We start from the raw sequence: 24,241 nt of genomic DNA, 5'->3' as shown, positions 1-24,241 counted from the left end.
TCTTAACACTATGCTTAGTCAAGTGCATATATTATACATTTTTGAAGGTCTTGAAACATAGCCGCTAATCAGCCCGATGTGTAATGACTTAATATACTCTGCTCTGCTTGTACTTTATGGTTACTGTATAATGCCTTAATGCACTCTAATATTTTATTTGCTTATGCTTTACAATGAATGGCAAAGTAACTAGGCCTTTGCATCTCGGTCATGGCTACAAAGGGTCTTTGAACTAGACCAGCTACCAGGTTAACGATTAAAAAAAATGGCCTTTTTTTTTGGTCTCTCTCATCCCTCAGTCCAATGATCACCAATTAACTTTTGTTTACAAGTAAAGATGGAGGTATCCAGTTCCTGGATTTATCTCTACACCCAACAGCCTCCTTACATGTACTTCTTTTGATTGTGACTCTCTCCTGTATCCCTTATAGGATTAATCAGTTAAGGTTGATTTGTTAGAGAATGGAATTAATCAAAAGGATGCTGGGTCTTGATATGCAACTGAATGGATACCAATAATCTCTAAGAAGGGACAAAAGCACTTTAAGCATGGTTCACATTTTAGAGATAAAATGCTACTTAAAGCTTACTTAGGGTTAATTGTTGTATTAGGAAATTTAAAATGGACATAGTCCATAATCCCCTTACCAGGGAATTTTACCCAGGAACATAGCAAGAGCTCTTAGAAGAGGACCTTATTCAGGCAGCCACGAGGGGCTTCTTGCTTTCACAGGCATCCTGGCAATAATGGCATCTGTAATGTTCCAACACCACCCAAAGGTGGGGGGACATGATTCATGCCACACAGGAGCCCGCAATGCCTTTCCCATGTAAACGCACACTTCTACAAACCTGTTTTTAAGGTTACCAAAAGGTGTTGGCTTGGTGAGCCAACACAAACTCAAGCTACTTATCTGAATAACCACATCAACTATGAGGGATTGTGACACTACCTGTCCCATTCCACCCTCAAAAAGATGGGCACAGCCATCATCCCCACCAACTTCAACAGGTGCCAGAGATGCTAACTGAACTTTGGTCACCTGGGCCACAGCCTGAGTTTTATTCTTCTATGCCACCAGAACTGGCACAGGCAAAATTAAGTGTTGTCACTTGGGTTACAAGGTATAAGTGTGGGAAGTAGCCCCTAGCAATATGATAGCATGTGCAAAAGCTGTTTCATGAAACTGTTTAGAAAAACAAGGTAACTGACCTCCAGGTAGCAAACATTGTCTTTAGCCATAAGCCAGGAGAATAAGTGACTTATACTGAAATGAGTATCAATTTGGAAAGCATGGTCAAACTATCAGAAAGATACAGAAACATATTTGCCTGTGTGTACCTAAGATGACAGAAGTTGTTAGATGTTTTATTTTTCATATATATATATGAGAAGAAACAACCTATGAAATGAGCATGCAATTCTGGTGGACGGGTGGGGCATGTACCAGCAAAAGAGGGAACAGATTGGAGGACATTTAACTTAAAAGATCTAAAGGGCAGCAAGCAGTGTGAAAAAGTACTAGTAAGGAAGGCAACTGGAATACTAAAATATACATAGAGAGATGAACAGTAAAGTAGAACAACTCCATTATCTCTTTGTATACAATTTGCAAGATCTGATTTAGTTTTATATGCAGTTCTGCAGGCCACATCAACATAAGCAAAGATAAAACACTTCAGAGAAGGATACAAAATGTCTATAGCTGGTATAAGAAAACATGCAAACAAACCAGAAATCCCAATTTATAGGTACTTTCTACTATATCAAAGGACTCCATATGTTACAAGTGGGTCATGCTAGCTCAAATGGCACACAGAAAAGGTGCGTCTGTGCTACCAGCAATCCATGCTTGGAAATGGACTTGGGTAGCTCTTAGGGCTGGTTGGATAATTGTGATAGGATGCAGCAGCCTATCAGGGTTTACTGGTATTTGAGAAACAACAATGGGACAACCATGGCAAAGAACATATATTTAATAAATAAGCTGTAAACAAGTGCTTTCGGAGATTCCTCCTTCATCAGATCAAATTAAATATATGTGCTTTGTAGTGGTTGTCCAATTGTTGTTTCTCAAGTATATTAACCTGCTTTTTTCTACATTGGGACTGATTTTCTACTAGTTGCTGTTTGTCTACTTCATAGGAGTTACTGGCCTTGATAACTTCACAACATGACTAATTGCTAGTCTACCCGATAAGGATTCTGATCAATCTATTGCATCCACAAAGGCTCCAGGCTCCAGAAATGTGACAGTCCATTAGATCTCTTATACTCATGGTTAATATAAGGTCCAAACAGACAGGGACCCACCTGGTGAAGGGATATGGCCATGGTCCCTAGTGAAGAAAAGTTGGAAGAGCTAGGGTTAGAAGCATGTGTAAACCAAGAAACACAGACAAAGGCTGTTGGGGAGGGGGATAAAAATCTAAAGAAATAAACTAAAGTAAGTACATTCCAAGTGGGTGCCATATGCAAAAACAAATCAAAAAGTGAAAGATACAACCTAAATAATAAGGAGGGTGACTCAGCATAGATCAGATGCAAGGGAGTATTATTTCACAGGATGAATCTGGACAACAGAAAATCCTTCTTAAATACATGGTAAGGTCACAGACTTTATAGCATGGGAAAGGCACAAAAGGTCATTCTTACAAAGATTTAGGGCATGGAGCAACAAGTTAGATAAGTGGGACTTGCAGCTTTAGTCACTAAAAGCGTGCAGGTTAGGTGGGGTATGTGGTTCTCATCTGCCTTCAAAATCAACCTTTTTATGCTCCATTATCAATTTTCCTCCTCTCCTACGCACCTTTCCTCTGACTTCCTAGCATTTTCCCAAGCAAATGAGTACTTGTCTGATGACATGTATGATACCATTACTTTAAGCATTAACTTACAGGACCACATCACCCTCTCTACAATGCATTTTCTCAGATCTACATTAAAACCTTGCACTTCCATAAGCAATATATGTCCACTACCTAATTTTTCCACTGACTCCATCTCCTCCCTCTTGTCTCTGAAACAGTGCACTGTGCCCAAATCATATCAATGCTTGTCATATTTCTCATGTACACATGCCCAACGTACTTTCTAAGTTTCTGCACATACCCCATGCCCTCCATATCCTCCTTCTGGTGATTCTACACTGCATACCTTCCATTAGATCAATTTTCTTTACAATGTATTCTCTAGAATACAGACAGAATTCTACATGCTGTGGTGGTGGTGCTGCGGTAGCGTTGTCGCCTCACAGGAAGATGTTGTCCTGTTCGATTCTCAGCTAAAGCGTCTTCTGTGTGGAGACATACGTGAATGGGTGTACCTTCGTTGAAGGTTGTGCGTCAGGCCTGGCAAGTCGGTAAGTAAAATCTACTGCCAATCATTAGCGGACCGGAGTTCCGCTGTGGCGACCCCTAACCGGGAAAAGCCAAAAGATACAACAACAGACAGAATTCTAAATGCTACCTTATCAATGCCCCTGACAAGGGAAAGATGGCCTCAGCATTTGTGGAATTCACTAAATTGTGATTAAGCTAATGGGGTGATCATTAACCTGTAACTCTATTGCTTCTTTGACTTTGGTCCACCAAGGCTTCTGCATGAGCTCACCTCTCCAAGTGTACAGTCCTATAGTGCTGTACATTAATCCTACCTGCCTTCTCTGCCACAGGTTTCTAGATTGCCAATCTCAAGTGACTGGACCAACTAATATATGCATCAAATTAGAAACTGCTCTTACTCTCTGAATGTAGGGTGACAACCGATAAAGTCAGATAATAAAGAAAATAGCAAACAACGATATTGTGCCTTCTTATAAATAGCTCCTAATGATCCTGTCTGCAAATCCTGGTACTTTTGTTGACTGTCTCTCTCTGTACGAAAGACACTGTTAATCACTGTGTGTAGCAATTTCATTGATCAATGCTACTTTTGTCTTCTTTTCGTAGAATACTATATTTGGTTTTGTTGTGTCTACACTTCATTATCTGTAATGCTTTGTGGCTCACTTTTCCAATGATTCTCATCTACTTCAGTATTGTAATGTTTTCACAATCCTAGTGCAACAATCTTGTCACATTATTATACCTTTTAGTATACAGGCCCTCTGCAATTAGTGAATCACAACCAGCAACAAGATGCGCGACTGCTTCCAGTTCTGTTTTGCAAAAAGTACAGATGTGTACACTTACCATAAATGTAGATGTTCAAGTGTATTCACTGTTGCAGTCATCACATTAGGGTTATCCATGCCAGGGTAGCCCTCAGCCGGCCCAAATACCAGAGACTTAGTATTTCTGCATTGGTTGCTGTTGCTTGATGGCGGATGTCAGGTCATCAGTGGTATAAAGTAAGGCAGCTGATGCCATTACTTCAGTTTTTCTTGCCCTAACCTGTCAGAAGCCCCTAAAGTAGGAGGCCAGGTTCTGGTGGAATAACCTCACCAGTGGAAAATAAATACCAATATGTCCCTTGTAAGAAAAGGAGAACAAGGAAGAATTGCAACAAAAGGAGAAAAAACAGGGGGGGGGTGGAGGGAGGGAAATCAGGACTGCAACAGGGAATACACTAACATCTACATTTATTACAAGTGTACACAGCTGTACTATGTTCTTCGTGTTTCACTGCTGCAGTCATCACACTTGGGTAGATTCCCAAAGCTGAGGAAATGGGTGGAGGCAGTCCAGGAAGTTAGGGGTTGGCAAAGATACCTTGCAAGACTACAGAGGCAAACCTTGCCCTGGATTTGGAGAAGGGAAGCAGTTGGTAATGCTTGGTAAAAGTGTGAACAGATGTCCAGGTGGCAGCCTCCAGGATGTCCCTGGTGGGGACTCCTCTGAGGAAAGCTGCAGAGGTGGAGGCTGCTCTGGTGGAGTGTGTCCTGACCACCTTGGGGAGGCTTACCATGCTGTATGTAGCAAAAATGGAGGCAGTGTGCTATCCATTTAGAAATGGTTTGCTTGGAGATGGCTTTGCTGTCCCTGTAGCAAAGCTGACCAGCAACTGATCAGGCTTTCTGAAGGGTTTAGTCCTGTCCAGATAGTATCTGAGCTGTCTGTTCACATCTAGAGTATTTAGAATCTTTCCCCCCTTGTTGTGGGGATTAGGAAAGAAGGTGGGTAAGTGAATGGATTGGTTTGACAGCCACACTGGACAACACCTTGGGCGTGAAGGATGGGTTAAGTTCTGAGGGATACCTGGTCTGCATGGAAGATGATGGATTCCACAGCCATGAGTGCTTGCAGCTCAGAGACTCTTCTGGCTGAAGTGATGGCCAGAAGGAAGGTGGTCTTCCAGGAGAGAAATTTCAGCTCTGCAGAAGAGGAGGGTTCGAAAGAAGGCAGGATGAGCTTTGCCAAGACAAAGTTAAGGTCCCAAGCTGGTGTTGGTGCCCTTCTGGGGACCTCAAGGTGGTAGGCCCTCTGAGGAACTGTTTGATCAAAGGGCGTGAGAAAAGGGGCAGAGTGGGAAAATGAGCTGAAATAGCAGAGGCATGAATTTTTATAGAGGAGAAGGAGACACCACTGTGTAGTAGGTCAGCTAAGTAGTCCAGGATAAGAGGGATGGAGGGCTGTGCCGTATTGGCCCCTTAGCCTGGATCCAGGTGCAGAACCTTTTCCATTTATCTGCATAAGACTTTCTGGTGCTAGGGCTCTGGCATCACTGATAACATCCAGAACCTCTTTACTGAGGATGGCAGATTGGTTTGGGGTTAGGGAATAAGCCAAGCTGCCATACTAAGTGTCTGCAATTAGGGATGCATGAATTCCCCTTCCCTCTGGGTGAGGTTTGGAAGATGCCATGGAGGCAGCAGGGAAAGGCTGCGCGGAAAGGGGTACCATTGCTGTTGGGGCCAGTCTGGAGCTGTAAGAATGGTCCTTGGTTTTTCATCCCTTATTTTGAGCAGTACCCTGGGGATGAGAGGTAGGGGAGGAAAGGCATAGACCGAGAGGCTGACCCAGGGGAAGGAGAGGGCATCCACTTTCCAAGCCATGCAGTGATGCTCCCTGGTGCAGAATTTGCTGAGCTGATGGCTGGTGTGGAAGGCAAAGAGGTCGACCTTTGGGGTTCCCCATTTTTGTATTATTAGGAAGAAGTTTTTTTTGTTGAGCTGCCACTCATGTGGGTCCAAAAGGTTTCTGCTTAATTGGTCTGCCAGGGAGTTGAGAGAGCCTGGTAGGTACTGTGCTAACAGGTGTAGTTGCATGGAAGAGGCTGTGAGCCAAAGGGTCATAGCCAGCCTGCATATATGGTAGGAGTGAGTCCCTCCCTGCTTGTTGATGTACTACATCATGTTGTCTGTTTTGATCAGGAGAACCCCTGGAGAGAGTACGTGCTTCAAAGCTATCAAGGCATGCTGCACAGCCATCATCTCTTTTTGACTGATGTGCAGGGGGATTTGCTGTGGGTTCCATTGGCCCTGTATGCACCTGGTGTCCGGGTGTTCACCCCAAGCAGAGTCTGATGCGTCTGTGGTGAGGGTCTAGGCACCGAGGTGTGGGGAGAAGGGCAGTTTCTTGTTGTGGGAGCATGCTGTTGCCCACCAAAGAAACTCCCTTCTGAGGCAAAGAATTATAGGTAGAAGAGTTTCCAAGTCTTGAGAGTGTTGACACCAAAGGCTCTTTAGGTACCACTGAAGTTTCCTCATATGCAGTCTGGCATATGGAAAGAGGAGTATGCAAGATGCCATGAACCCAGAGCTTGCAGGATTTTCCTTGCAGAAAGCTGGGGCCTGGTTGCCAGTTGAGAGAAGTAGGCTGACAAGAAAACTTGCCTCTCTGGAGTAAGGTATGCCATCTGGGATGCTGTGTCCAGACTTGCTCCCAAGAAGATTATCCTTTGGTGGGCACCTGTTTTGATTTATTTTCGTTGATTGTGTACACTAAGGGGGTTAGTAGGCTCCTTACAAAGGCTAGGTGTTTGAGCAGCTTTTCCTGGCTGTCTGCCTGAATAAGGGAGTCGTCTAAGTAGGGGTACATTTGAATATTTCTCTGTCTGCAAAAGGCAATGGCTGGAGCCAGGCATTTTGTGAAAAGTCTGGGAGCAGTAGATAAGCCAAAGGGAAGCACAGAGAACTGAAAGCGTTGAGCTCCTGCCCTGAAGCGGAGAAATTTTCTGCATGATTCCCTGATAGGAATGTGGAGGTAGGCCTCTTTCAGATCCAGGGTGGCTAGCCAAGCATCCTTAGACAGCATGGGTAGCAACTACTGGAGGGTGAGCATTTTGAATTTTGGGATCACCAGGAAGGTGTTTAGAATGGATAGATCGAAGATGGGGCGCTAGGTGCTCTCTTCTGGGCACCAGAAAAAGTCTGGAGTAGAAGCCTTGGCCTATCTGTTCTGCAGGAAAGTGCTCTACTGCCCTCAGAGAGAGCAGGGAATGGATTTGCTTTTGAGCCTCTGCCCACTGATTTGGCAGTAGATCTGGGAACCCTTTTGAGGTTGGAAGGGTGTGGAAGGAGAATTTGTATCCCTGAGACACAATGTGCAGAACCTATTGGTCCTTGGTAATGGTGGCCCAGGTGCTCAAGTGAAAGGAGGGTTTTCCTCCTAGGGATAAGTGAAGGTGGGCAGAGGGGAAGTCGGGAGGAGGTGAGGCATTGTGAGTTCTTACCATAAGGGGGTGGCTTAGAACTCCCTGGTTTTGAAGTGGAGGTAGTCCACTGCTTAGATCTCTGCATTCCCTGGGGCTGCTGTCTGGGGGGGGGGTCTGTTTCCACGGGTCTTAGGCTGGGCCTGTTACTCGGAGCAGGAAAGGACCAGGGCTTATAGGGAAAATGCCTGCTGAACCTAGGGGGCTGGACCTGTAAGAAATCTTTAACTGTTAAAAAAGATGGAAGAAAAAGCGAAATCTATGCCAAGACCTCTTCTGCCTTAGTGCCAAATAAGTTATCTTTGTGCAAGAGTGCATCCAACAATTTAGATTTGACATGTTCCTTAAGCCATGCATGTCTTCTAATGACAGATCCAGTGACTGCTGCCCTGCAAGACTTCTAGGGCGTCAAAAAAAAACAGTGCAAGGTGTGTTTAGTTACTTGACTTGCAGAATGCATTAAGTCTTGTAAATCTTTAGATTCTGCCCAAGCAGGAAGGGATGACATTTTTTGTTTAAGGTGTTCCAAGGTATGTTGCCGATATTTAAGCATATGGAACTGGCAATTTAGTGCCCTGATAGCAACAGTAGCTGAGATGTATACTTCTTTACCCCATCTGTCCAATGCTCGGGAATCCCTGTCTGAGGGGGTGGGATTCTTAGCAGAGGTTGCTTTAATTCCGTTTGGCCCTTGAGAAATTACCTCAGGGTCAGCTGTTGGATTTTTAAAAAGATATTTGTGTGAGTCAGAGTAATACCTGTCTGGTCTTCTAGGAGCAGGAGGTAGGGCATCAGGAGTAAAGCTGGATTCATGGAAATCATCATCCACCACATCTAGAACTGGGGGGATGGCCAAGGTCTGCGTTGCAGAAGATCTAGGAATTCCCCAAGTCTCTTTGTACACTGAGGGTAGTCCTGACTCTTCCATTGGAAATGCTCCCTTAAAGTATGCAGGGTTTCCCCAAAGGAAAAATCCTCTGGGGGAGAGACTGAAGGAATGGATTCCTCTGCATCAGAATCCTCATAATTGGAGAGGGGCTGCATGTCTTCATAGTCAGATGCATCAGATTCATCCAACTCTTGTTCAGACACAACTACTGGGGATATATCTATTTTCTTTTTTGAGGGGGTAGTTTGGCTTCCCCTGATCAGCATAAGGTCTTCTGGCATTTTAAGCATTTGAGAGTGAGGCAAGGTAGCAGGCGCCTGAGAGTGGGTTGTCAGTTTCTTGGGTGTGGTTGGAACCCTGGGCCTAAGGAACTCAGTTGCTTTCGAAAGAACAGTAGTCGAGAAAGAAGACGTTGGTTTGTGTCGAGATTCAGAGGTGCGAAGGACTTCCTCGGAAGCCGGTGCTTGCTCAGCGGCTCCGGACCCATCCAAAGTAGAGATGACTGCAGGATCCTTAGACGAAAAAGAGTTTTGCGGCATACTGGACTCCGAAAGGGTCTCGGTAGCAGCCTGCGAATCAAATGAAGCGGGCATCAGAGACTGCAAAAGCACCTCACTGAGTACCGGAGGTACTAGCTTAACAGAAGCGTTATCGCAAGGTTTGGACCTGTGTGGTCTGTCTCTGTCTTTATCTTTACATTTTTTCGGAAGATCTGCTGTTGGATGGTTTACCGAAGCCATATCGGAATTCGATGACTGTAAACGAAAATATCTGGCTACAATAAGGGCCCGATGATGGACAGTTCTGGCATTAAACAAAGCACAGAAGCGACAACGGGGGACATTGTGACCTGGGCCTAGACAAGTGATGCAATAAGAATGGAAGTCTCGGTGTGGTACTTGCTTTCCACAGGTGAGACAATAATTAACTTTTTCTGACATCGTTAGTGCAAGAAAAAAGGATCCCCAATGGGGTACTAAGCTTTAGAAGACTTCAACTTGGAAACGAAAACTCAGGTAGCGGCCGACTGGCACTCGTGCAAACTGCTTCTGCTTCGGGCTCCACGGCAAGAAAGACTGATGTAATGGCATTGGCTGCCTTACTTCATACTACTGACGACCTGATGTCACCCATCAAGTGACAGCACCCGACACATAAATACCAAGTCTCTGGTATTCGGGCCGGCAGAGGGCTACCCTGGCAGGGATAACCCAAATGTGATGGCTGCAACAATGAAACACGAAGAACATCCTGCATTTTGTCCATGCTCAACAGACTTTGTAAACCAATATGTACATAGTCCACTATCCTGGGCCGCCAAATATTAACCTTTCATCTTTTGGTTTAAATTCACTTCTTAACCATTCCTGCATCAGATCCTGACTGACAAGGTTGTTCCTGCCATTTTTTGTACTTGCAACTATATTCATGCTTTTCCCACATTTCTTGCCTTTTCATCTGATCCTTCTTATACTCCTTTTGTGTGTTTTTTTTTTTTTGGTACACTCAGTTGCTGCCTGATTTTTGTCCATTTCTGGTTTGATTTTCATTCCTGATCAACACAGATACATTTCTGCTAAACTAAACAGGGGAAGTCATCACAGACTTGTTCTCATGTTTTAAAAACTTTCACTACGCTTGTATATCTGGCGAGGTCAACAGATGATATGTATGCAGCCCTACAACTGCACATCTATACACGTTATCATTTTCAAGGAGGCCCACATCTCCTTTAGAACAAGGAACATAACGTTTTGGTACACACTGATTTATATACATCACTTCATAAGCATGAAGCATTTTTCTTGTTTTCCTGTCTAACTGATTCAATACTTTCTGGAGTCCCCAAAATTAAGTTAGAACAGAAAGTGCAAATTGGTTTACAGACTGGACTTTGTTCTTGTTAGGACCGTTTTGAGTATTAATTTTTACCTTCTAAAATATTCCTTACTGAGTTTTGTTCTCATTTGTTCATATTTTATCATGAATCCTTCATCAATTCCCAAACATTTATACACTCCCTCCCACCCAAGTTCCTTTGTATTATATTCCTGTCCCAGACATATTTTCTTGGTGCTGCAGCTTTTCTGCTTTAAATGTTGCTTCTACAAATTTATCAAGACCAAATAACATTCTTATAACATCTGAGAAAGTTTTAATCACTTGCAGTTGTGCTTTAAGCTGCTCATCTGATGAATTAAACAGTTTTAAATCATCCACAAAAAGATGAAAAATCTTTGCACTTTGTTTTCTGGCAGTCAAACTGTAACCATGATCTAATCTATTAAAGTAGACAGCTTACTGGGTTAAGGGCAAGAAAGAGTATAAAGGACAAATTAATATCTCTGGGATAATAATTTGTTATTGTGGCTTACCTGCAAAGTGGTTTGTCACTGTTTCATTGCCACTGTAATGTAACTGATCAACATAGGGTACATCAAACACATTTGTAAGCACTGCTTTATCCATGAATGTTGGTTGCTGTCAATTGTTTTGTGCTCTATCCATGCCATACTTAGATTCTTCCCCCTTTTTACAATTCTCTATTATGACTTTAACAAATTATCCTTTATTCCGTATGACTTTCTTTTGTTACCCTTTTTGTCTTTTGCCAAGACTGAGCTTTCTTCTAGTAGATTATTAACTCTGTTGGCATCAATTTCAGTATACAGTTTATACACTGTCAAAAGGCAAGTTATTGTTCTATAGTTTTTAGGATAGCTTGCAAGTTCACTCTTGGGGAGGAGCATTTTTTTTTTCCTGTTAATCAGGTTAGCTTCTGTTCAGGATGCACATACAAGTAGTTTTTACTCTGGGCTAAATCTTTGTGAAAAGATGTTAACACTATTGGCTAGAATTTATGTACTGTATCTGGGTCTGGGGTTTTCCAATTAGGAGCTTTTCTTAATTTTGTTTCAATATCTCTGGCCACTACATTATCCCATTTCATATCCTGTACATTTGAACTTCTTACTCATTTCTTTTATCCATTCAGCATCTTTGCCATGTTCCACAGGGTCTTCATAGATATTTGTGTAAAATGTGTCCAAGTACCTTTTTGGTGGCGTTTCTATGCCTTTTGCTCAGTTTCCCAAACACCTATAAAACTTTTTGGGTCATCAATATGAAGTGCTAGTTTTGTACCTTTCCTTTATATTTGTCTACATATCTTCAAAGTTTTTATGCCTGTGCTGACATCTTTAGTTTATTATTTGCAAAAGTGTACAACAAATCCTGGTCTGTTCTGATACAGCGCTATTCTATCTTTCTAAATAATTTATCTGTTCCCTCTTCCATACTCTTAACAGTGACGCTTCTTGTCTTAAGTGCTTCATAGTTTTCTCTATCCGATACTTCTATGATGGCATTTGAGTTCTTCCTTCCTTTCTCCACCTGCCCTGTGCGTGTTTTTATAGTAAGACTGTTATTAATTTAGCTTCAAAGTAATATATCCTATTTACTTCTATTATATGACACAAATTTCTGTTAACAGTCTTGATTACTGTGTTTATCGGACTTCTGACATTTTAGGTCTCGTTGACTTTCTATATATTTTCATTAATCTTTATATCTACCCATCTCTATTAAATCAAACAAAGTTACCCTTAGATAATTTTCTTCTAAACTGAGGGCACATTCTTAGTTCTCAGTTTCCTGCAGGCATTCTACAGAAAGTTCCAGAACATCTTCCTGTGACATTATCCTCAGATACATCATGCGACACCCATTGCTCTTTCACATGCGAACTCGTAGGATCATAGCAAATTACTAGGCTATTGGCCCTTATAAGCCTAGCCAAGAGTTTAGATCATGCATTGACAAATCAGCACTCAATGCCTCTTGTCCAGCACAGACACGTGTAGAATCCCAAGAATGTATTTTCTTTTTCCCATCCAGTTATCCAGATTGCAATTAAAAAGGGGTAAAGAGGTACTCTGCTTGATGTGGAAAGGGAGTCGATTCCATAGATGGGGGAGTCTCTGGGAGACAAATCTGTCCCACCAGCAAGTCCTACTGATATAGGTTCATAGGTAGGTACTAGGCTAAATGCCCTAGGGCATTTATAAGCCTAGCCAGAATGTTGGCTTTCGCCTCCCTTTTAGACTAGATTCCTGAGCCTCTGTCCAGCAGGGCCATAGAAGTGATCCCCGGAGTAAATTTACGATTACCCATCCACTCATCAAGATTTCACTTGAAAAGGGTCAGCGAGGGGCTCTGTCCAACATGGACTGGGATTCTATTCCAGAGCGAAGGAAGCCTTTAGGATATGAATCTATCCCTCCAGCATGTCCTGTTTATTGTTGTGCTAAGGTTTAAATCCCTGGAGCGTGTAGTTCTAATGGAACTGGTTTTCTTGAGGTGGAGCATGTCCAACAGTTCCGGGTTAGACATGGCCTTGAATGTCTGGCAGAGGTCACCTCTGAGCAGGCGGTAAAGCAACTGAGTAGAGTTGGAGCTTCTTTAGTCAAGCTGCATAGGACATCTGTTTGAGGCCCACGATCCTCTTGGTGAGGTATTTTTGAGGTCTCTCCAGTTGTTGCAGGTGTCGGGTAAGGTACATCCCAAATGGGGCATTGTACTCAATTATGGGCCTGACTAGCAATGAGTAGAGGGGCACAATGACCTCTCTTGATCTAGATGTGAACACTTTTGTGATTAGGTGAGCTATATAGAAGGTTTTTCTAACCACTTTGGCAATGTGATTGTCAAAGGAGAGGCTATCATCTACTTGGGTCCCCAGATCCCTAATTACTTCTTCGGTACTTAGTGGATTACCTCTTATGTGGTAGTTTGTGGGCACTTTGTTTTTCCCAAAGGGGATGACTACGCACTTTTTGGCATTTAGCTTGAGGCCATGGTTCTGACACCACATATCTGTTTCCGTAAGGCCCTTCTGGAGAATGCTTGTGTCAGCTGGAGAGTCTGTTATGACTCCTAGTTTGCAATTGTCTGCGAACATGGTAAGCCACAGTCCTCCCATGTTTGCCTGTACCTCAGAGAAGTAAATACTGAACAAGAGGGGCCCCAGGACTGAGCCCTGTGGGACGCCACTTGTAACCGGTTTAGAGCTGGACATGGCACCTGCGACTCTGACCATGTGAGTTCTGTCCCTGAGCCAGTTTGCAACCCATCTTGTGACATATGGGTTAATATTTAAGCTAGTAAGCTTATTTATGATGCTAGAGTGGGGTATTGTGTCGAAGGCCTTTGCGAGGTCCAGGTAGGCTGTGTGTACTACCTTTCCCTCATCTATGGCTTTGGTAACTGTTTTGAAGAAGTCAACTAGGTTTAGCAGGCAAGATCTGCCTTTAAAAAGCCAAATTGGGTAGGGTCTAGTGTTTGGAGGTTCCTAATGTCTTTGTTTATGAGTTCCATGATGATGCGCTCCATAGCCTTGCAGACCAGGCTAGTCAGGCTTATAGGGCGATAGTTCCCAGGATACGTTGTGGCGCCACCTTTGTGAAGCGGGATCACTGTTGCTGTACGCCATTCTTCGGCTACATAACCTGTGGTAAGGCTGAGTTGGAACAGTGAATTTATGTGAGGGTTTAGTTCTCTTTGGAACTCGTGTAAGACACAGCCCGGGATACCATCAGGTCCCACTGATGCTGTGTTTTTTTTACTTTGGAGGGCTGCTTTCATCTGTGTGTCTGTGATGTCTGGGGAATTGCATTCTTCTGGGATAGACACTGGCTTTTTTGTGGGGGGGAAGGGGGGGTAAAGTTTGCACTGAACCTGTCTGCCAGGATGTTGGCAATGTCAGTGGGTTCAGTGTATTTTGTGGCATTTTGTACCAGCTCAGAGCATATCTGAGAGTTGCCACCCAGATTCTTGACGTAGCTAAAGAACGCCTTGTGATTATCTTTAGAGTCTTTGGCGATTTTTCTTTCAAAGCTAGCCTTTGATGATCTTATGAGGGATCGAAGTTTCTTACTAGTACTGATCAGGGATGCCTTCCCTTTTTGGGATTTTGCCTTTTCATGTAATAGTTTCCTCCTTCTGTTGTATAGCTTATTTATGGCCGGTGTCCACCAGACTGGTCACCTGTTTTTGGAGGAGTGAGGCTTGGTTTTACTTGGGATGGCACGATCCATGCATTCCTGTAGGTGCTCAGAGTGCAATTGTAAAGGATTCTGTAGTTTGGGTAGCATTTTCCATATGCCCGGGGGCTTTGAAACTTCCCACCTCGGTCTTGAGAAATGTGAAGTTTGCTTTTGAGAAATTTTTCACAGTGGTTTCCTTGGCTGGGGGTGGGGTCTGAATGTGGATGTCCATTGTGATTAGTTTATGGTCTGATCATACCAATGAGGGGTTTACTTCTGGTATGGAACACTTAGCCCCCATGTTGGTGATGACCAAGTCCAATATGTTGTCCCCTCTTGTGGGAGAGGTGAGCAGTTGTTCCAAGGCATTTGAGTTTATAAACTCAAGGAACCATTGGGCAAAAGAGTTGGACCTTGAGTAGTTTTCCCAGTCAATGTTTGGGTAGTTGAAGTCCCCCAATATCATGGTGTTTGGTGAGACCTTCATATTTTCCAATGTTCTCAGGAATGCCGAGTGGGGGTCCTGCGTCAGGGTGGGTGATCTGTAGCAGGCTACAAACTGAAAAGCAGTTTTACCTACTGTTAAGTTGCACATGGATGGTCTCTGCTGCCTCATGCAGTGCCACTAACCTGGAGGTGTGGGTATTCTTGATGAAGATGGATACTCCCCCGCCTTTAGTATTTCAGTCCAAGTTGTGGGGCTGAAAAGAATGGTATGAGTTGAATCCTGGTAATGTTGGGGTGCTTTCTGGAGCCTTGAACCAGGTTTCTGTTACTGCACAGATATCGATTTTCTCCATACTGAGGAGTGCCTCGAGTGCATGCATCTTGAGGTTTTTAGGCAGGGAGTTTCAAAGAGATAGGAAATGGCCCAAAATGGCCAATAAGCTACAAGTTACTGGGCTGAGACCACTCCTCCAAGGACAGATAGGCTGCTCAAAGCTCCCCATTCTCACTGGTGAACAGAGAAGCTTCCTCCTATGCAAGTAAGGATATGGGCAACACAGGAACTATAACACATACTAGAATTCAGCAAGGACCTGAAAACTGGATTATTCTAGTTCAGAAAAGGCGGGAAACAAGGATTTTGTTTTGGTTTTTGTTTTTTTTCTAAACAGAAACTAGGCACAAGGACACAGTAAATGTTTTAAATCGGCTAGCGCACTTGAGTGTGCAGCCTACAGCAATTAAACAAGACAAAAATGCAGAAAAACAATGCTATGCAGATCTCAGATAGTCAGAAAACTCGCTTTTCGGCGAGAATATGCAGTCGCAGTTAGGAAGGTAAAAAAACAATACTTAAATCTTTTTAAAGTCTCTCTTTTCGCTCTCCGCTGCTTGTAGAACTATGCAGGAAAACACAACGAGCGGTGCTGAGTCTGTTACAAGCGCAAAACCACGCTAAAATAATATCACAGGCCAGGCTGAGGTCGTGTGTATGGGTTACTCGAGTGGAGCTTGACTTGCGGATATGCAGCAGTCCCATCAAGGCGGGGTCTGAGATCGCCCTGTATGCCAGACAGAGGCCACCTCTGAGGAGTCTGTATGAAACAGTAGAGGGACAGGGCTTTAAGCCTGTGTATGGTAGATTTTTGAGACCCTGGATTCTCCTGGTGAGGAACCTCTGTGATCTCTCCAGCTGTTGCTGCATGTGCTTTGCCAGGTACATGCTGAATGGGGTGTTGTACTCAATAATGGGGCTTATAAAAGGGAAGAATACAGGGATGTTATGACCTCCTCGTCTCTGGATGAGATACCATTACATATGAGGTGGGCCATGTAGAAATCTTTCCGTACAACGGAAGAAACATGGTGGTCAAAAGTCAGGCTGCTATCAATCTGGGTGCCCAAATCCCAACTGACTGCGTGCTTTGAACGTTATTAATCTGAAAATATGTGGGGACATCTCTCTCCCCAAAGGGGATGATGATGCATTTTTTGTATTCAGCTTGAGGCCATGTTTCTGGCACCAGTCATTTGCTTGGTTGAGACCCTTTTGGAGGACGTCCACGTCACTAGGGGAATTGATGACCGCTCCTAACTTGCAGTCATCTGCAAACTTAATCAGCCATAGCCCACTGGTTTTGGTTTGTACCTCAAAAAAGTATATCCAAAATAACAGACGCCCCAAGACCGAACCCTGGGGTATGCCACTCGATATGGGTCTACTGCTTGAAATGGCGTCCCCTATATTGACTATGTGGGTTCCATCAGTGAGCCAGTTGGCTACCCATCTGGTAATGTATGGATTGATGCCTAGTTGAGAGTTTATCTACTATGCCCAAGTGGGGAATAGTGTCGAAGGCTTTGGCCAGGTCAAGGTAGGCAGTGTGCACAGTCTTTCCCACATCCATGGAATTGGTGACGGTCTCAAAAAAGTCAGCCAAATTTAACAGACATGACCTCCCCTTGATGAAGCCAAACTGTGTGGGATCAAGTGTTTGAAGGTTGCTAATGTCCTTGTTAATGAGGGCCATGATAATCCATTCCATGGCTTTGCAGATCAGGCTAGTTAGGCTGATGGGTCTATAATTTCGTGGATCAGTGGACGCTGCACCTTTGTGTAAAAGGGATGACAATAGCGGTCCTTCACTCAGCTGGGACAAAACAAGTACTCGGGCTTTGGATGAATAGGGTGCCTAATGGTGCTGCAAGCTCCTGCCCGAGTTCATGTAGGATGCAGCATGGGATGTTATCAGGTCCCATGGAGGCTATATTTTTTGCCTTTGAGAGAGCAGTGAAGACCTGATCCCTAGATATAAGGGGAAGGGAGCAGGTACTGGGAATGTCCTGATTTACTAATGGGGGGACAGAAGGGTGAAATTTTCACTCAATCCGTCAACCAGCAAGTTTGCTGTATCTACAGCATTTGTACATGTGGTGTCCTTGACCACCAGTTCTGAACAGATCTGAGTACTACCTTTGAGATTACTGGCATATGTGAAGATAGTCTCTAGTAGATATGTCCAATTTGGACTCAGTTTGCTTTGGAGTATTTCACTAGTGCTCCTATTTGCTTGTTCAGGCTAAGGAGAGATTGCTTCCAATTGAGAACCTGCTGCTCCTAGATCCTGGACAGCAATTTTTTTCTTTTGTTATAGAGTTTATTTATTGCAGATGTCCACCAGACAGGTTTACTCTTCCTTGCGGAGGATGCTTTATTCCTGTCAGGTATTCCTGATTCCATGCATTTACATAAATGTTTGTATAGTAATTTGGTATAGTATTGGAAACTGGTGCCAGTTCCTAGTGACAAGGAGGGGCTGTGAAGCTGTTTATACAATCACTCAGGAGGCTGTAATCAGCTTTGGAGAAGTTTTTTTGATTGACCCTAGCTAGGGGGGAGATGGTGACTTTGAACGTGACCGCTTTATAGTCGGATCTTACAAGGGAGGATGACACTACAAGGATGCTGCAGTGGTTACTCATGTTGGTTAATACCAAGTCCAAGATATTATCACCGCTCGTGGGGGTATCGACTAGCTGTTCCAAATCATTTGCATTGACAAATTCGAGGAAACTCTGGAAACTCTGGGCATTTGTGTTCTGGCGAGAGTAGTTCTTCCAGTCTATGGGTAGTTAAAAGTCACCCAGGATCAGGGTAAAGGGTTGAATCTTGATAGATTCAAAGAGGTCTAGATAGGCAGTTCGGGCATCTTGGGTCAGATTTGGGGGCCTGTAGCTAGCTATTATTTATATAGGGGTCTTATCAATAGTTAACTGCACCTGGAGTGTCTCCTGTGCATCATACTGTTTGACCAGCCTGGAGGTGTGTATGTCTAATATACATTGATATTCCACCTCCTTTGGCTTTACTACCTCGCAGTTTAGGGTCTGAATGCATGACAGGACGTGTAACCAGGTAAGGCTGGGGTGCTCTCTGCAGCGTTGAACCAGGTTTCGGTGACCGCACAGACGTCAGCATTTTCCAGGGTTAAGAATGCTTGCAGTGAGTGCAGTTTCATGTTTAGACTCCTAGCGTTTAGCAGCATAACCTTCAATTTGTGTTTTGTTGAAATTTTTATGTTGGTAGTTTTATCCTCCTCACTTTTCCTAAAAAGGCACTAAAGGGGAGGCAAGAGCCTTTGCCAGAATCCTGAAGCCCAGGTGAGACAGATGCAGGACACCTCTGGCAAAGCATTTTGGTCTGTTGATCACATCTTCCCACGCTGTCAAGTACTGGATCCCCCTGGAATGACACCAGAAACTAAGACAATTGTTAAAGTCATTAATTTTCTGTTTGTATTCAGGCATCATTCTGGGTGATGGTAGAATGCTGCTTAAGGCAAGGGACACACCTGCCTGGGACACGCATTCAGCAAGTTCAATCAAGTCTCTCTTCATATAGTCCAGGGAGGTACGTCTCAAGTCATTCACACCAACATGGACTATGACAGAGTCATAACAGTACCTGCCGTTGAGAGACTCGAGTGCGTGTGTGATACGGCGGATTCTGGCCCCCGACAAACAACTAACTGGGACTTCCTTCTTATCCAGCCTAGTGATAGGCACATCTGTATCTCTCACAATGCAGTCACCTATGACTAATATTGTTGGGTTTATGGTTAAGCCTTAGTGGTTGTGAGACATAGGTGTGTGAACTATGCGTGGGTAACATGGCGTGGAGGGCTGTGGAGATAGCATGTGTTTTTGCCTCTGAGGTCTCCTTTGTTTTGGTAAATTTTTGTTGAGGACCTCCACATGTGTGGGTGTGTGTTGTGTAGGTGGGGTTGGCGTCTGAGGTGTAGTGATTGTGTTGACAACCTTCTCAGTGCCAGATATACTGGCTTGTAAGGGAGATAGTTTGGACTCCAGGTTCCTAATGTAACTGCATGTGTTTCTAGGTGGTACTAGTAGGTGGTTGTCTGTGTACATAATGCTGTTGCTACAGGATCCTATCTCAGGATGCCCATATCAACCAGACTGGCAGGAGAAAGTGTTGGAAATTGTCCAGCCATATTTGTAAGAATCTGAGAGAGAAGGACAGGGAGAGCTAAGGGTTTAGCCTAAAGCCCAAGTGTTTAAACCAAAACTAAGAGGCTTAGAATAACACAATTTAAACAGGTTATAAACTGGCAGTAACAAATGCAACAGAAAAGATGCAATTGAACACTTTAAGAAAACAAGCCACAGCAAGTAGCAGAAAAAGCTAGAAAAAGTAATGGAGCAGGAGGAGGAAACACAAATACAGTAAAAGAAGCTAAATAAAGTGAAAGGAAGATAGGAGGAACTGAAGAAAATTCAAGGTTAAGGAACTAAGGGGGTTTGACCTTCCCAAATAATCTCTGTATTAGGTAGAATGAGCTAATGATATGGGACTGGGAGGAGTGTCCCTTATCAAATTTAAAGTAGGGGCAGGCAACAGCAAAAGCAACAAACTATACAAAAATGCAAGCACAGATCAGCAATTATATAAATGGAGAGACAGAAAAGTAAATAATTCAATCAAACAAATAAATAAAAGTGCAGCAAACTAGTGCAGAACTGTTACACAAATAAATAAAAAAAATGCACTACTGACAAGCAAATACATACAAGCAGTGCAGTGCTGATGAAAGAATGCTGATTAAATAAGGTGTGAAAAATATACTTGTATAGCTCTGTAATTTAGATTGTTTAAGAAGTACTCTCAGTCAGGCACAAATGGAGCTCAGCAAGATAAGCAAGGATTTAACCCAAATGTAATATTTTTATACCAGCAGACAAAAGACCCTTCCAAAGTCGCACCCTGAGACAAGGAGATAACACAGAAGCTGTTTGACCAGTTTTACCACAAACTCACTGGCCTATCACTCCACAACAATGAATGATTCAGAGTTGTCAAGGTTTCCTGCTCCTTCCCATGATGAGCAACTCCAACTGAATTTTTGTACTGGTTCCCTACTGAAGGCTCCAGAGTACCTTCATGCAGCAAGTGATCAGATGCTTCCTGTGCTACCAGTTTCTCCTTAATTTGGGGACACTGTTGCACCTTGCTGTGACATTAACAGAAATGGATTTTCTTTGCTACATCCTTCACTTTGCAGGTAATCCATAACTTCAGTTTCTATTTCTTTAATTTCTTTACTACTAATCCCCTTTTCTACTTTCCTCCTTTGTTTTCAACTTTTTGCACAGGGAACTTTTTCCATATCTGGATCCCTTTGTCTTTATTTCTCTTCAAATATCTTTGGTGCAGTTTTTTGTATTGGTTAGTTTTGCTTTCTTCTTTCCATAAATACTGCATCATATTAAATCTCATCCCCCATGTCCATATTTCTTCTTCAGATGTCTCACACTCCACCCATTTCTTCTTATTTTGGGGACTCACTTATTGCTCTATCATGCTGTGACATAACCTGTGTTAGACTTTCTACTCTAAAGCCTTCACTTTACAGGCATGCCACAACTTCAGCTTCAATTTCTTCAACTTCCACTTTATTAATCTTCTATTCTATGTTCCCCTTTGTGATCTTATTTTTTGTACTGTGAAATTTTCCATATCTAGGTGGCTTTTTTCTATATTTCTCTTCAAATATTTTGGAGCTGTTTTTGTACTGATTAGTTTTGGCTTTCTCCTTTGCATGAATATTGGTCTATATCAAATCTCTCTCTTTCTCATGTCCAGAATTGCTCTTTGCGGAGTGGAATGTGAAGGTAGAAAAATATATAATGCAGAGAAAATTCAAGTTACCATCAACTTTTTATTACTTTTTTTTTAATTTTTGATATTAAGCAGCAGTAACATAAAAAACAAAAATAATCAAACCCAATTAACTACAAAAATGCATGCAATAAACAAATTAAAATTTAGAAAAGACATTTGCAGTTTGACCCACATCTGATGAAGTGTATAAATGAAAACGTATGTGTACAGTGTTTGTGTGTACATTAAACAGTGATTTTATCGTTCATTCCTGGGGCTTTATTGTTTCGCTATCTGTTTTGGGCTGCTTGTTTTCTTGGTTCTGGTCTGCCCAGCTGGTGCTTTGTCTGTTTATTACAAATTAAAATTTAGCAAATGCCTGACCAGAAAACAGACATGGGGAATCACCTCAGAAATGTTCCAAATGCCTACCTTAAAATATGAGATTTTACCTAGGTCTTAAAATCCCTAACCAAGTGACATCACCTCACCAGTTACTAATGATATGAATTGGGACTAAAACGATATATTCTGTCTGGTATCTTCTCCCAAAGGGATATCTACACAGTATTATCATGACAGTTTCTGTATTACAACTTTTCTTTAAACTAGACTGAAAAGGGTTAAGGAGAACATGAGCTAAAATCTGGTTCTTTGAATCAGAAAAATCATTACCTTCTGAATAATTTCAGCCCCAAAAATGTCAAATTATTAATAAATATGAATGACTAAGCAGAACACCTGTCAAATAAGGGTCTCATTAGCAGCATGGTCACCAATGCATTAACAAGACCATGGGAAATCTCAAAAGTGAAAAGACCACAGAGTGATTCTGAATACTGCATTTCCTTAAAATCCAAATGAAAGATAACCTTTGGGTCCAAACTACAAGTTGCTTGCTAATCAGTAATACTAAATGACTGAACTCTACAGATGAATGGATATTCTTATGCATGCATTCTTACTTGCTTAATTTAATGATCTCCATATAAATCCTGTCATTGTTGCATCCATAAAAAGAACAGCTATACATCTAATAAATAAGTATTTAAACTCCAAATTCATAAATTTTATTAGTATTTTAAATCGCACTTAATATCACTGACCTTGCACACAATGCATTTAGGAGGTCTGGGGACTATTCGCTCCATTCTTTCCCCTAAACATCTTCATTCTATGAACGGCCATGTAAGCAGGGTTAAAACTAAATAAACTGGCCCTCCTTATTAAAAGCAAACCTGCCTTGCTAGAAGACCCATATAACCAAACATGCTCATCAAAACTGTACATTTCACTACAAGTACAGATGCAGTTACTGTGAACAATTCTTCCCCTGAATCAGTGGCATGTATGTACATCTAAGTTTACACAAGTTCTACTTATCACTACAAATTTAACAATTTGAGATTCACCTTCAGTGCGAACATACTAACTAAAAAAAAGGGATACTTCAACATTTGAATATGTAATCTGTAATGGTAAAAAAAAATCACAATGCCTTGAACACGGAATAGAGAACTTACTTTCAAGTCTCGATGAATAATAGGTGGTTTCTGTTTGTGCATATGCTGTACTGCTCTGCAAGTCTGGTAAAAAATTTTAAGTACAGTATCACAAGACAAATCACCTTTTAGTTCAGCTTTCTTCATAAAATCTACCAGTTGGCCTAAAGTAGAAAAAGGGACAAAAAGAAGTTATAAACCAGCAATAACTGCAACGATAAACCAGCAATAACTGCAACTACATGTACAAAGTTTATTTAAGACATTAAAAGTGGAATAATAAAGGAAAGTACAGCTCTGTTAGACACTCACCAAAAGCAGCACATCAGCTAGGGAGAGGCTCTTGTTGCAGTAAATTTAACAATAAAATCAGCTAAAAAGTAGTCCAATTTCCCTGTGTGAGGTTATAGCAGGTCTTCCTATATTGTTCCTCTAGAATTAGCTGTTGCATGTTCAACACAAAAGAAATGTCACCATCTGCTGCTTTTGATTCTTTTAGCAAGTAACTTTATAAAACAAGCAGGAGCACCAAACAATAACCAACAAAGTAAACCATAACTACAAGACAACCCACAAGCTAGCTGCAACAGCAGCTCCATGACTAAAATTCTATACATTACTGATCAACACTCAAAACTGCAACTGGAGTACTAAATGGATAGAGAAACAGTAGTTAATGAAACTCCTTATTTCACTGATACAGCAATTAGGCCTTGGGCAAAGTCCCTCCCTGCACAAACTCTGAAAATGGCAATTTGCAAATCCTACATTCTTTGCTACTAAAATAATCTAACTCTGACATCGATCTCCAAGAAAGCCGAATACTCGAGATACCACGTCTCAATCTTTAACTGAAAGAAGAGCAAATTGCCCATTTGTGATCACACCACGCACTGGGAGAGAGTCATGGTAATTAAGGAATGGAGGGAAGCTACCTATGCTGGTTTAGAAGCCTTTCCTAGGAGACTAAACTAAGATGGTAAACAGGCGTCACAGAATCACCTGCAAAACTGCTGTTCCCAATTCTGTCCCTCCTACCACAACAGGCTTCAAGCTTACGTTTGGTAAATGGGAAACGTGACCAGACCACAACTTCACAGATGTCCTGGACATACATTTTTAAAAAAACTAAGGCAAGTGCCTGGCTTGGAGTGTCAGAACTTTGATTATAAACACAAACAAGAAATAATAGATTACCAGGTCAGGAGTTTGGCAGGCAGGATGGGGAGAACAGGGGGTGTGTACACTAGATGCTAGTTCATCCATCACGGGGGTCATTGAGAAAGTCTGGCCATCGGCAAAACTGAGACCTACAGGAGACAGAGGTGTACAATGTGCAGCTATCTGGCAGACCCCCTTAATAGGTCATAAAGTGAGTGTGGAAGGCATAGAAGGCTTTCAAGTTAGCTGCCCCCCCCCCCCGAGTTAGGGTCTCCACCAAAAAAAAAAATACCCTGACAGCCTTAATGGTGACCTCTGCAAGCAGCTCTTGCCCTAATGGGAACAAATGGGTTGAAGAAGTATAGAGAAGTGATTGCCGTCAGGCAGTGGCTATATGGATATAAATCATATTAAAAAAGGGGGGGA

The 24,241-nt window shown here is 42.5% G+C and overlaps 1 protein-coding gene across 2 annotated transcripts in view; it reads right to left on the bottom strand.

Moving 5' to 3' along the window:
* The window catches only part of GAK (cyclin G associated kinase), a 2,484,892-nt gene that overhangs the window by 2,111,533 nt on the left and 349,118 nt on the right, over positions 1 to 24,241 (bottom strand). For both annotated transcript variants that reach the window (XM_044060934.1, XM_044060933.1), the window contains exon 5: positions 22,676 to 22,818. In XM_044060934.1, the coding sequence (XP_043916869.1) occupies positions 22,676 to 22,818 (143 nt within the window). The remainder of the gene's footprint in view (positions 1 to 22,675; positions 22,819 to 24,241) is intronic.

Source organism: Protopterus annectens, chromosome 2.part0, assembly GCF_019279795.1.
Source record: "Protopterus annectens isolate FY-2018-M chromosome 2.part0, PAN1.0, whole genome shotgun sequence".
Lineage (NCBI taxonomy): Eukaryota > Metazoa > Chordata > Ceratodontiformes > Protopteridae > Protopterus > Protopterus annectens.
The sequence above is the reverse complement of the archived record's forward strand: the minus strand, read 5'-3'. Positions and strand labels throughout refer to the sequence as shown.